The following is an 11,880-nucleotide window of genomic DNA, read 5'->3' on the forward strand; positions in this document are numbered from 1 at the left end:
CTCTTGCAATCCAGGACTGCTGGCTCCTAACCGCTCTCCTGCCTGCCAGCCTGATTGCCCCTAACTGCTTCTGCCTGCCAGCCTGATGCCCCTAACTGCTCCCCTGCTGGCCTGATCACCCCTAACCGCTCCTCTGCTGGCCTGATCACCCCCAACTGCTCCTCTGCCAGCCTGATCACCCCCTAACTGCTCCCCTGCCGACCTGATCGCCCCCTAACTGCTCTTCCCTGCCAGCCTAATCACCCCCTAATTGCTCCCCTGCCAGCCTGACCGCTCCTAACCACCTCTGCCTTGGCCCCCGTCACCGTGGCTTTGTCTGGAAGGATGTCCAGAAGACGTCCGGTCTAATTAGCATATTACCCTTTTCTTAGTATAGATGGCAAATGGTGAGAGCAATGAACAGGGTAGCATAGCTGCCACAGCACATAAACCATTTGGTTTAAGAAGTACAAGAAGATGGGGGGTGGGGGTGGCAGGGGAGAGGTCAATGGGGGAAAAAGGAGACATATGTAATTCTATATGTAATACTTTAAACAATAAAGAATTAAAAAGAAGAAGAAGAAGAAAAAGAAGAAGTACGAGAAGACAGTGCCCCACCGGGAGATTTATATCTGTATTCAAAAGCTAACAGTTTCAAAAAGAACTGAACTGCCTGGCCAGCATGGCTCAGTGGTTGAGCATCTGAAATCAATAAAAAATATATTAATAATAAAAAAAAGAACAAGAACACATGTTCTGGAATCAGACAGACTAGGGATCGCATCCTGGCTCTGCCCTTTTATAAGTCATGGGAAGTTACTTTCCTCCACCATACCTCTATTTCTTCAAACTGTCAAATGAAACTATATTATTTCCCTTACAGGGTTTTGGTAAAGAATAAATGAAAGAATATATATGTGTGTGTGTGTGTGTGTGTGTGTGTGTGTGTGTGTGTGTTAAAAGCTTAGTGGCTTAGTGCAGTGCCTATCATGAAAGTGCTCAGTAAATGAGAGCTATTGTAATTATTAACCATTCTCCCATTTTGCTAGACCTAGACCTAATACTATAATCTTTATTATAGACATGATAAACTTCTTGAGAAAAGGTAGAAAAATGGGTTAATGTCATCAATGAGGTTGGGGTAAGGATGAGATACTAATTTTTATTAATTCAGAAGAGGAAAGGGAAGGGAGAGGGAGAGAGATAGAAACATCAATGATGAGAGAGAATCATTGATCAGCTGCCTCCTGCACGCCCCCTACTGGGGAGCAAGCCCAAAACCCAGGAATGTGTCCTGATAGGGAATTGAACGTGACCTCCTGCTTCATGAGCTGATGCTCAACCACTGAGAGCCACACCCACTGGGGAAGGATGTGATATTAAATAAACAAATCATATTTCTCACAATTCTACCCAAAAGATATGCTATGAAGAAGGCAAGGTCTGAATAAAATTAGCATTTACTCAATTTCTAAGTTCATGGGACTAAAACTGTTTAGAATTGAAAATTATTTACAGGAAAAATATCCTACTTTAAAGACCACAAGGACAGAAGTCTTTACCAGCTCTTCTAGTTGGCCAATAAGAAAAAAAAATACAGAAATAATAGCAGTTACTCCTTACTGAGAGCCTTTTACACATATCCTTATTCTCAAAATAGCCTTTATCTGCATTTTATAAATGAGAAAACTCAAGCTCAGTGAGATAAACTGCCTTGTGCAAGGTAACACGTCAATTAAGGGCCCAAGATGAGATCTATCTCCAGATCTGACATTCAGGCCTATGCTCTAGACAAGCTAGCCTATTCTCACAACTTCCACACTTTCCTTTGTGGTTTATGTATGTCTTACAAATCAATAATTCTGAATTAATGCATGGATGAATTGACTTTGTGAATTTTTTTTTAAAGAAGGCTTGCTACCCTGTACTTTATCTTCTTTCATCCTCAGAGACTCCTCCTATATTTATGTCAAAGACCCTATGTTTAAATTAATGGCTCAATTTACTCTTAGATTAAATATAGTAATTATAAATAAACTATAAAATTATAAGATTATGTATAAATTATAAAAGACCATCCCTGATCCCATTTTAATATCAGAAAACATTCCAGTTATACAGACAAGCCAAAATCTAATTTGTATTTAACTCTTAGAATGTCAGATGCAGAAGTATGAAGATTCTGTCTGGTTCCCTGTTACAACTCCAAGCCTAGAAGATGCCTGGCTCATGGCAGACACTTGGTAAGCGTTTGTTGAATGAATGACTCTGGTTACCTACATTTATTATTGCCATAACTTGAAGTCAATCAATGGACAAGATACCTATTGCTTTAGGTTCACTTCTATATGGTGACTATTATTCCAGAAGTTCCACGTGTTATTTCACCAATACCCTTTCCCTAAAGTAAGGAATCCAGCACCTCTTAAACTACTAACAGCTGGGGGTAAATGGCTGTCTCTGAAGTGAACTGTAAGGAATCTTACCTGTAACTCAGACCTCAGCTGATGTATCTGACCCATCAGTTTCTGTATTTCTTCCCTTTGCATCTCCTTTTCATGCCGAAGGTCTTCTAGCTCCATGCTATTAGCAGTATTGCTGTCCAGGCCTTCAAAACCAGATCCTTCCTTTAAGCTGTTAATCAATTTTTCTTTAGACTATTACATTAAAAAAAAAAAAAAGAAATATTTTAAAGCAAAGCAGAGATTAGCTTGTATACTGAATATCATCTATCATACCAACTAAACCGCTATGGAAATATTCCAATTATATCCTTCATTGAAGAAACTAATGGAGGAAATCCATTGGGATAAAAACAAAACAGAGTCTTGCTATATAATGTCCTTGGATTTTAATCCCCAAAACCATGTTATTGAAAAATTATTAAGATTTTTCTCATATTGCCCTAACCGGTTTGGCTCAGTGGATAGAACGTCAGCCTGCAGACTCAAGGGTCCCAGGTTCGATTCCGGTCAAGGGCATGTACCTTGGTTGCGGGCACATACCCAGTGGGGAGTGTGCGGGAGGCAGCTGATCGATGTTTCTCTCTCATCGATGTTTCTAACTCTCTATCCCTCTCCCTTCCTCTCTGTAAAAAATCAACAAAACATATTTTAAAAAAAAGATTTTTCTCATATTTTTTTCTCATTCTTTCTCGCCCTTACTTTTCCCATCACAATCCACTCAAATACTGATGGAGCACCTATGATGGGTTTGGCATTGTGCTAAGTGTCCTGTGTAATAAAGATAGTGTCTCTCACTTCGGAGAGTACCCTCTGCCTTATAAGCTAAAGGGGAGGTTACAAGTATCCAGTAAAGGACAATAAATGCAAGCAGAGGAGGGATATGGTAAGGTCACTCTAGAGTTCCAAGGAAGGGAAACCACTTCTGGGGAAGAGAAAGAGAAAGCTTGACGTGAAAGATAGCCATTATATTGGTCTGAAAATTGGCTAGGATTTTAACAGGTAGAGAGAAAACAGAGTGCAAAGCATAAACCTGCAAAAACATGAAGGCTTATAAGAACATTTCATTGAGATGCACTCAGAGAGTATGTTAGGACCCATTTGTGGGGGGTTTCAGATGCCAGACTAAATGTTTGAATTTTATTTGGTAGGCCAAAACAAATGACCAGAAAGTAGACAGGGAAATGTTATGATGAGAGACATGTTTTAGGAGGCTTAATCTGGCAGTAGCATAAAGCAGGTGTTCACAAACTCTGGTCAGCGTGGGCCATTTCTGTCTGTACAGCCTGCAAGCTAAGAATGGTTTTTACATTTTAAAAGGATTATAAAAGATAAAAACAGCCCAGCTGGCATAGCTCAGTGGTTGAGCGTCAACCTATGAACCAGGAGTTTGGTGTTCGATTCCTGGCCAGGGCACATGCCTGGGTTGTGGGCTGGATCCCCAGTGTAGGGCTTTCAGGAGGCAGCCGATCTATGAGTCTCTCTCATCACTGATGTTTCTGTCTCCCCCTCTCCCTTCCTCTCTGAAATCAATAAAAACATTTTAAACTGATAAATAAAAGATAAAAACAAAGAATATATGATGAACACCACACATAGCCCACAAGTCTGCAATATTTTTTCTCCCTTACAGAAAAAGTATGAGGACTCCTGATATAAACGATGCAGTGGAAAAAGAGATTTGATGTGGAAAGACCAGTTCAAAAAGTGCTGTAATTGTAGGCTAGTAGTAAGGACCATCAGCTCTTTCACCTTAAATATAAGTATAAATATAAGTATTTGAAAGCCATTCTCCATCAAAAACTGTTGCTTTTTTATGTGGTATAATTATGAGTAACTTCTTCAAAATTTTCTGTAGTTTTCAAATTATCTATAATAAACATATTATTCTATATATGTATATATATACATATGTATGTATGTGTATATACACACACACACACACACACACACACACACACACACACACATATATATATATAAATCTCCCCACAAGGTTAATGCCCAGAGCCTCTGCTGAGCTTCAGGCCTGTATTGCCTTCTTGAAATTTTCACATCAATTTTTTTAGAATATTGCCGTTTTATTATTATTATTTTTTTAATACTCACCGGAGGATATTTTTCCATTGATTTTTAGAGAGAGTGGGAGAGGAAAAGACAGAGAGAAATATCGATGTGAGAAACATGGATTGGCTGCCTCCTACACACCCTCTACTGGGGACTGAGTCCACAACCTGGGCATGTGACCTGACCGGGAATCGAACCATGACCTCCTGGTTCATGGGTCGATGGTCAACCACTGAACAACACCGGCCAGGCTTTATCTCCTATCTCTTTAATCTCTAATACTTTAGGCACCAGCAATAGAGAACTAGCTGCGGTTCATTAACTATGCCATGTTCCCCAGGGCCCCTTGCTGTGTCACAGGCTGCTCTATCTGAAATCTCTTCCCTACCACCAGTCTTGCTACTCATCCTTCAAGTTCCTCTTCATTCCCGGGCAGATTTTAAGGGCTTAATGCATCAATAACTCCATCACATCAATTACTGCAGTGTCTTTCCACTAAACCGAACAGTCTTTTTTAAGAAAGAGGAACATATTTTAAGCTTTGTACCTCAGCACCTCCCATAGTGCCTAGGGAATAGTTAAGGGCTCAATCAGTACCTTTTAAGTGAGTTAATAAATTAGAATGATACAACAAAAATAATTAGAAAGAAGAGTTTGAAAGAGACGGACATGATATTTCATGAAGATGGAATAAAAAAGGTGCTTATAACCAATAGGAGGCGGGGGATAAAGGAAAAGATGGAGTCAAAATGAGACTGCACTTTCAAGCTCTATTGCCTAGGAAGATGGCAATACTTACCGAAATAGGAGAAAGAAGGAGAAGCAGGTTTGAAGGTTGGAATGTCCCATGGCAGGTATTTGGAAACTGGAGTAGAAAAGTTAGGACTAGACACATGCTGAAGTCACACTGAGGCAGAAGCAGAGTGAGTATATGATAGTGCAAAGTAAGAAAGGATAACAAAAGGGGCTTAAGAACTTGAGAGAACTCTTCCTCTTTGAGGTTGGGAAGAAGGCCCAACAGAGACAGAAACATCAGTGAGAGAGAACAAAGAGAGGAAAGGCAGTGCAGGCTACATTAGAAGGCAAGAGTGTCAAGAAGGTAGGAGGGTTAACATTATCAAATGCTCTACCAAAACCAAAGTGGGTGAAAATTAAGAAAAGGACAGAAAATACACATTTAGGTCATTAAAAACTTTTGAGAAGACAATTTCAGAAAAGTGGTGAGGACAGAAACTATACGGGGGAGTTAAAGTTGATAATTCTAACATGAAGACAGCATATATACGATATATACAATAATTCTGATAAGAAAGGCGAACAGGGGAATGGATCAAAGTGGTCCAAAAAGCCAAAAGGCTTTTTCTTCGTTCTTCCACTACGAAAGCATGTGCCCTTGAATAAGCCGAGCCAGAAAGGCAGCAGCAGAAACACAGAGCAAGAGGACAGACTTGTGGAGAAAGGGCTTCAATAAGGTGGGAAGAGATGGAGTCAATGCTCAGGAGGAAAAATTATCCTAGAAAAATAAAATGAAAGGACACGTTTTCCCTCTGAGAGGGAAAGGAACGAGAAGTTGAAAACTATACTAGTTGAGTACAGTCTTTTTTAGTAAAGAAGGTAAGGTCACCTTAGATCTAATGAAGGGGAACAAAGATTTATGAGGCAATTCTGAGAGGTGGAAGAGACCTAGACCAGTTGTTCTAAAAAATTCAAGAGGATTATCAAGGAAGAATAAAATGGCTGTTTTAACAACAAACATTAATATTCTCACAGTGATTATTAAGGTGATAGGTTGAAGACCTGAACTAGGTAGTGGCAGCATAAATTTTAAATAAAAAAGTGATAGGAATAAGAGACATTTCTTCCTTTTTATAATATTTGTAAGCAGAGTACTTAGAAATATTGTTCATGTTTAGCCAACCCAGTTAAACATGAACAAATCATCCCGCAGACTACTAGTCTCAAAGTGTCTCCCAGTTAATGGGCATAAACCTTAACATTCAAATGTGTACATTTCATGCTTACTTGGAGTATTCGAGCAGCTTTTTGCTTGTAGTCAATTAATTCCTGCTTATAGGACTCCAAGTTGGACTTATTCATCTTGACTTGCTGCTGTAGCTCATCAACTTTCTTCTTCTCATCGGAATACTTTCTTTCTGCCAGAGTAACTGCTTCTGCCAAATTCTGACGTTCCACTTCCATTTTATTCAGGCGTGCAGCAAACTCACTCTGAAAAAATTTTTTATATCATCCTTGTAACAGTCTGCTTTGAGATATATTTTACAACCATCCATTCAGGTATCTTATGGGACTTAGTAACTCGCCTGATAACCTAACAGGCAGATAAAAAAAACACACACTCTTCAGCCCGGCCAACATGGCTCAGTGGTTGAGCGTTGACCTGTGAACCTGGAGGTCACGGTTTGATTCCCAGTCAGGGTACGTGCCCGGGTTGCAGGCTCGATCGCCAGTGTGGGGTGTGCAGAAGGCAGCCAATCAATGTTACTCTCTCATCATTGATGTTTCTCTCTCTCCCTTTCCCTTCCTCTCTGAAATCAATAAGAATATATTTTTAAAAACACACACACATAAAAAACACTCTTCATTTGTTAGAAACTGTGCTCCCAAACACAGCAATGTATCAAAATAATTAAGGAGTTTGTTAGAAATATAGCCATCCAAGGTCTCCCCAGATTTACTGAATTTCCAAGATTGGGCTTGGAAATTGTTTTTTAAGAATTTCCCAGGTGAATCTGGTCATTTGGATATCAGATCTGATCTGATATTAGCTGATCAATGAAGATTGGGGTTTACAGAAAACTAGAAAGTCTATTAGAAAACAAATGGAAGCCCTAGCCCAGTGGTCGGCAAACTGCGGCTCACGAGCCACATGCGGCTCTTTGGCCCCTTGAGTTTTTAGCAAAGGTCAGCTTAGGAGTACCCTAATTAAGTTAATAACAATGTACCTACCTATATAGCTTAAGTTTAAAAAATTTGGCTCTCAAAGAAATTTCAATCGTTGTACTGCTATTTGGCTCTGTTGACTAATGAGTTTGTCGACCACTGCCCTAGCCGGTTTGGCTCAGTGGATAGAGCATCAGCCTGCAGACTGAAGGGTCCCAGGTTCAATTCTGGTGAAGGGCACATGCCTGGGTTGTGGACTTGATCCCCAGTAGGAGGCATGCAGGAGGCAGCTGATCAATGATTCTCTCATCACTGATGTTTCTCTCTCCCTCTCCCTACCGCTCTGAAATCAATAAAATTAAAAAAATAAATAAATAAGAAGCCCTAACCAGTTTGGCTCAGTGGATAAAGCATCGACCTGCAGACTCGAGGGTCCCAGGTTCGATTCTGGTCAAGGGCATGTGCCTTGGTTGCGGGCACATCCCAGGAGGCAGCTGATAGATGTTTCTCTCTCATTGATGTTTCTAACTCTCTCTCCCTCTCCCTTCCTCTTTGTAAAAAATCAATAAAATATATATTTTTAAAAACACAAATAGAAGACCTAAGTAAACAGTTATATCTTTTCAAACAGCATGGCTAATGTTTTCCCTTTATTTTAAAATTTCTAATAAGCTAATCAATGTAACATTTTAACTTAAGAAACTTTTAAAGCACACTCAAGAAAACATGTCTGTCACTTACTAGCCTATGTGGCTCTGAGTTTTATATTTTACCCTTCTTCTCAAAAGCTCCCATCACTGAAATAACGCAGGAGGTGAGGCAGAAGTCAGAAAGCATTTATTGTTACATGCCAATGAACTATAGCCCACAAACCTTTGACCCAATATTAGCTCCTCTTTTAAAGAAAAGGAGCAAGAGAACTACTGCTGCTGTCTACTGAGCATGTGCAATGTGTCTAATTCAACTGGGAATGAAATTTTTATTAATAAATTTTATTTATTCATTTTAACTAATTTAAATTTAAACATAAAAACTAATAGTCAATTCAATTAACAACAGATTTATTCAGATATAATCCGCATACCATAAAATTCACCCTTTTAAGGTATATAATTCAGTTGTTTTTAGTGTATTCACAGAGTTATGCAACCATTACCATTATCTAATTTCAGAACATTTCTACCCCAAAAAGAAATCTTCTATCCATTCCTCCTTCCCTCTCAGTCCCGGGAAACCATTAGTCTACTTTCCTACTCTATAGGTTTGCCTATTCTGGACATTTCATACAAATGAAATCATCCAATATGTGGCCTTTGTGTTTGCTTTCTTTCTTATCATAATATTTTAAAGGTCATCCATGTTTAGCATGAATCAACACCTCATTCCTGAATAATATCTCCTTGTATAGATGTACCACATTTTGTTTATCTACTCAGCAACTCACAGCCACATGGACTGTTTCATATTATGAATAATGCTGTGTTAAAAAAAGCTGTGGTATATTTACACAATGGAATACTATGTGGCTGTAAAAAAGGAACTCTTACCATTTGCAACAACATGGATGGACCTGGAGAGTATTATAGTAAGCAAAATAAGCCACTCAGAGAATAAGTATCACAGATGTCACTCATATGAATCTAATGAACAAAATAAACTGACGAACAAATTAGATCCAGAAACAAAGAAGCATGACAAATTTCAGAGGGAAGGTAAGAGTGGGGGAGGGGGCAATTAACAGGGGAACTTATATGCATACTAGTGGCCTGGTGCACGAAATTTGTGCATGGAGGTGGGGGGTTGTCCCTCACCCTCTCCAATCTGGGACCACTGCTGCCAGCAGTTGGACATCCCTCTCGCAATCTGGGACCACTGGCTCCTAACCGCACACCTGCCTGCCTGCCTGATCACCCCTAACCACTCTGACTGCCGGCCTGCTCGCCCTCAACTGCCCCCACCCCCATCAGCCTTCTTGCCCCCAATTGCCTCCCCTTGCTGGCCTGATCACCTCCAACCTCCCCTCCCACTGCCATGCTCGCCCCCAACTGCACCCCCCGCAAGCCTGCTCACCCCCACTGCCCCCTTCTGCTGGACTTCTTGTCCCCACTGCCCCCCCCCCCCGCCGGCCTGATTACCCCCAACTGCCCCCACTGCTGGCCTGCTCGCCCCCAACTGTCCCCCTGCCTACCTTCTCACCCCCAACTGCCCCCCCTGCCAGCTTGCTTGCCCCCAACTGCCCCCCTGCCAGCCTGCTTGCCCCCAACAACCCCTCCACCGGCCTTCTCACCCCCAACTTGCCCCCCTCTGCCGGCCTGCTCGCCCCCAACTGTCCCCCACCCGCCAGCCTGATGGCCCCTAACTGCCACCACCTCCTGGCCTGATCGCCCCTAACCACCTCTGTCTTGGCCCTGCCACCATGGCTTTGTTCGGAAGGACGTCCGGAAGGTCTCCCAGTCTAATTAGCATATTACCCTTTTATTAGTATAAATTTATTAGTATAGATATGCATAGCCCATGGGTAGAGGGGGTCAATGGGAAAACAAAACAAATGGATCATCTATAATACTTTCAACAATATAGATTATTTTTTAAAGAAAAAAATGAATGCTATGAAAATTCATGTACAAGTTCTTGTGTGGACATATATTTTCAATTTTCTTAGGTACATACCTAGGAGTTGAATTACTGGGTCATATGGTAGGTCTATATTTAACGTTTTAAGGAACTGCCTGTTATTGAAAAACTTCTGAGTATGTTTAGAACAATGTAGGTATCAGATTTTTTTCTTTCATCTATAAATTTTATGAACTTTTAAGTACAAATCAAATATTTCAGAAAAAAATGACTGAATTAAGTGTAAAACACTATATTTTAAAGACTCAGTAGGTAAAAAAAGAATGCAAAAAAATCTCATTAATAAATTTTAACATTAACTGAGATGTAGCACTTTATATATAATGTGTTAAAATATATCAATAAAAAAATTTTAAAACCCACATTAGCTGATATTTACTTCAGGGCTAAATTATTTTCACCTTTTTAATAGCTAGCCTAGATCAGTGGACCCTGGCTGCCCATCCTACCTAATAATAGACAAATATGCAAATTGACCATACCTCCGACACACCCACAAGCCATGCCCACAAAGCCACGCCCACCATCCAATCAGAGCAAGTATGCAAATTAACCCAACCAAGATGGCTACAGCCACAGAGAGCAAGGTTTCCTAGGTAACAGAGGAAGCCAAGCTTTCCGCCTGCCCTTGCCAGGCCTAAGCCTCCACTCAAGCTACAAAGTTTCAATTATAGAAGGTAAACAAATTCAAACAGAAATGGCGGCAGAATGGAGCTTGAGAGAGCAGGCCAGGGTTGTCCCCGGCAACAGGGGAAGCAAAGCTTTCTGCACACCCTGGCTGGGCTCACCCACTTAAGGCTACAAAGTTTCAATTATAACCCCAACAGAAATGGCTGCCGGCCACGGAGGGAGCCCCAGGCTTGGCTCCGCTCCAAGCTACAAAGTTTCAATTGTAGAAGGAGAATAAATTCCAGATACTCCGCTTGGGTTGCCAGGGGGCGTGGCCAGCCTGCAAACCACCACAGGCTCCTCGCTCAGGCCGCCCCACGCCCCAAGGGAACCCCACCCTGATCAGGGACACCCTTCAGGGCAAACCAGCTGGCCCCCACCCCTGTACCAGGCCTCTAGCCTATCTAATAAAAGAGTAATATGCTGATTGATCATCACTGCAACACACAATATAGCTGCCCCCATGTGGTCAAAGATCCTGCTCCTATGTGGACACAATATGGCCACCACAAGATGGCCAGCAGGAGAGGGCAGTTGGGAGGCACCCAGCCTGCAAGGGAGAGCAGTTGAGAAGGACCAGGCCTGCAAGGGAGGGCAGATGAGAGGGACCAGGCTTGCAAGGGAGGGCAGTTGGAGGTGATCAACCCTGCAGGAGAGGGCAGTTAGGGGTGACCAGGCCGGCAGAGAAGGAAAGTTGGGGGGAAACAGGCTGGCAGTGGAGTGATTAGGGGGTGATCAGGCTGGCAGGCAGAAGTGGTTAGGGGCAATCAGGACGGCAGGCAGGCAAGCAGTTGGGAGCCAGCAGTCCTGGATTGTGAGAGGGATGTCCGACTGTCCGACTAAACGGGCAGTCGGACATCCCTCTAGGGGTCCCAGATTGGAAAGGGTACAGGCTGGGCTGAGGGACAACCCCCCTCCATGCACAAATTTCGTGCACCGGGCCTCTAGTTAGATATATCTGTGAATCCGTAAGACCAAAACACCAAAACCTATGCCCTACCCTCATACAATGGGACCACTCTCTGGGAGTGGACACTGGGCATCAGAAAGTAGAAAGAGCTACTCAGGTGATTCTAATGTGTAGACGGGGTTGATAATCACTGAACTAGATGCAAAAATTAATTTATTTAAGAGTAAAACTTTAAATATTATGTACAATTTTGTCTTA

General features: G+C 41.7%; 1 protein-coding gene across 1 annotated transcript in view; it reads right to left on the bottom strand.

Annotated features, from left to right (window-relative positions):
- The window catches only part of GOLGA5 (golgin A5), a 37,569-nt gene that overhangs the window by 15,336 nt on the left and 10,353 nt on the right, over nucleotides 1-11,880 (bottom strand). The window contains exons 6-7 of the mRNA XM_079767879.1: nucleotides 6,531-6,734; nucleotides 2,466-2,636 (exon numbers count right to left, since the gene is read on the bottom strand). Of these exons, the coding sequence (XP_079624005.1) occupies nucleotides 2,466-2,636; nucleotides 6,531-6,734 (375 nt within the window). The remainder of the gene's footprint in view (nucleotides 1-2,465; nucleotides 2,637-6,530; nucleotides 6,735-11,880) is intronic.

Source organism: Cnephaeus nilssonii, assembly GCF_951640355.1.
Source record: "Cnephaeus nilssonii genome assembly, chromosome: 4".
Classification (NCBI taxonomy): Eukaryota; Metazoa; Chordata; class Mammalia; order Chiroptera; family Vespertilionidae; genus Cnephaeus; species Cnephaeus nilssonii.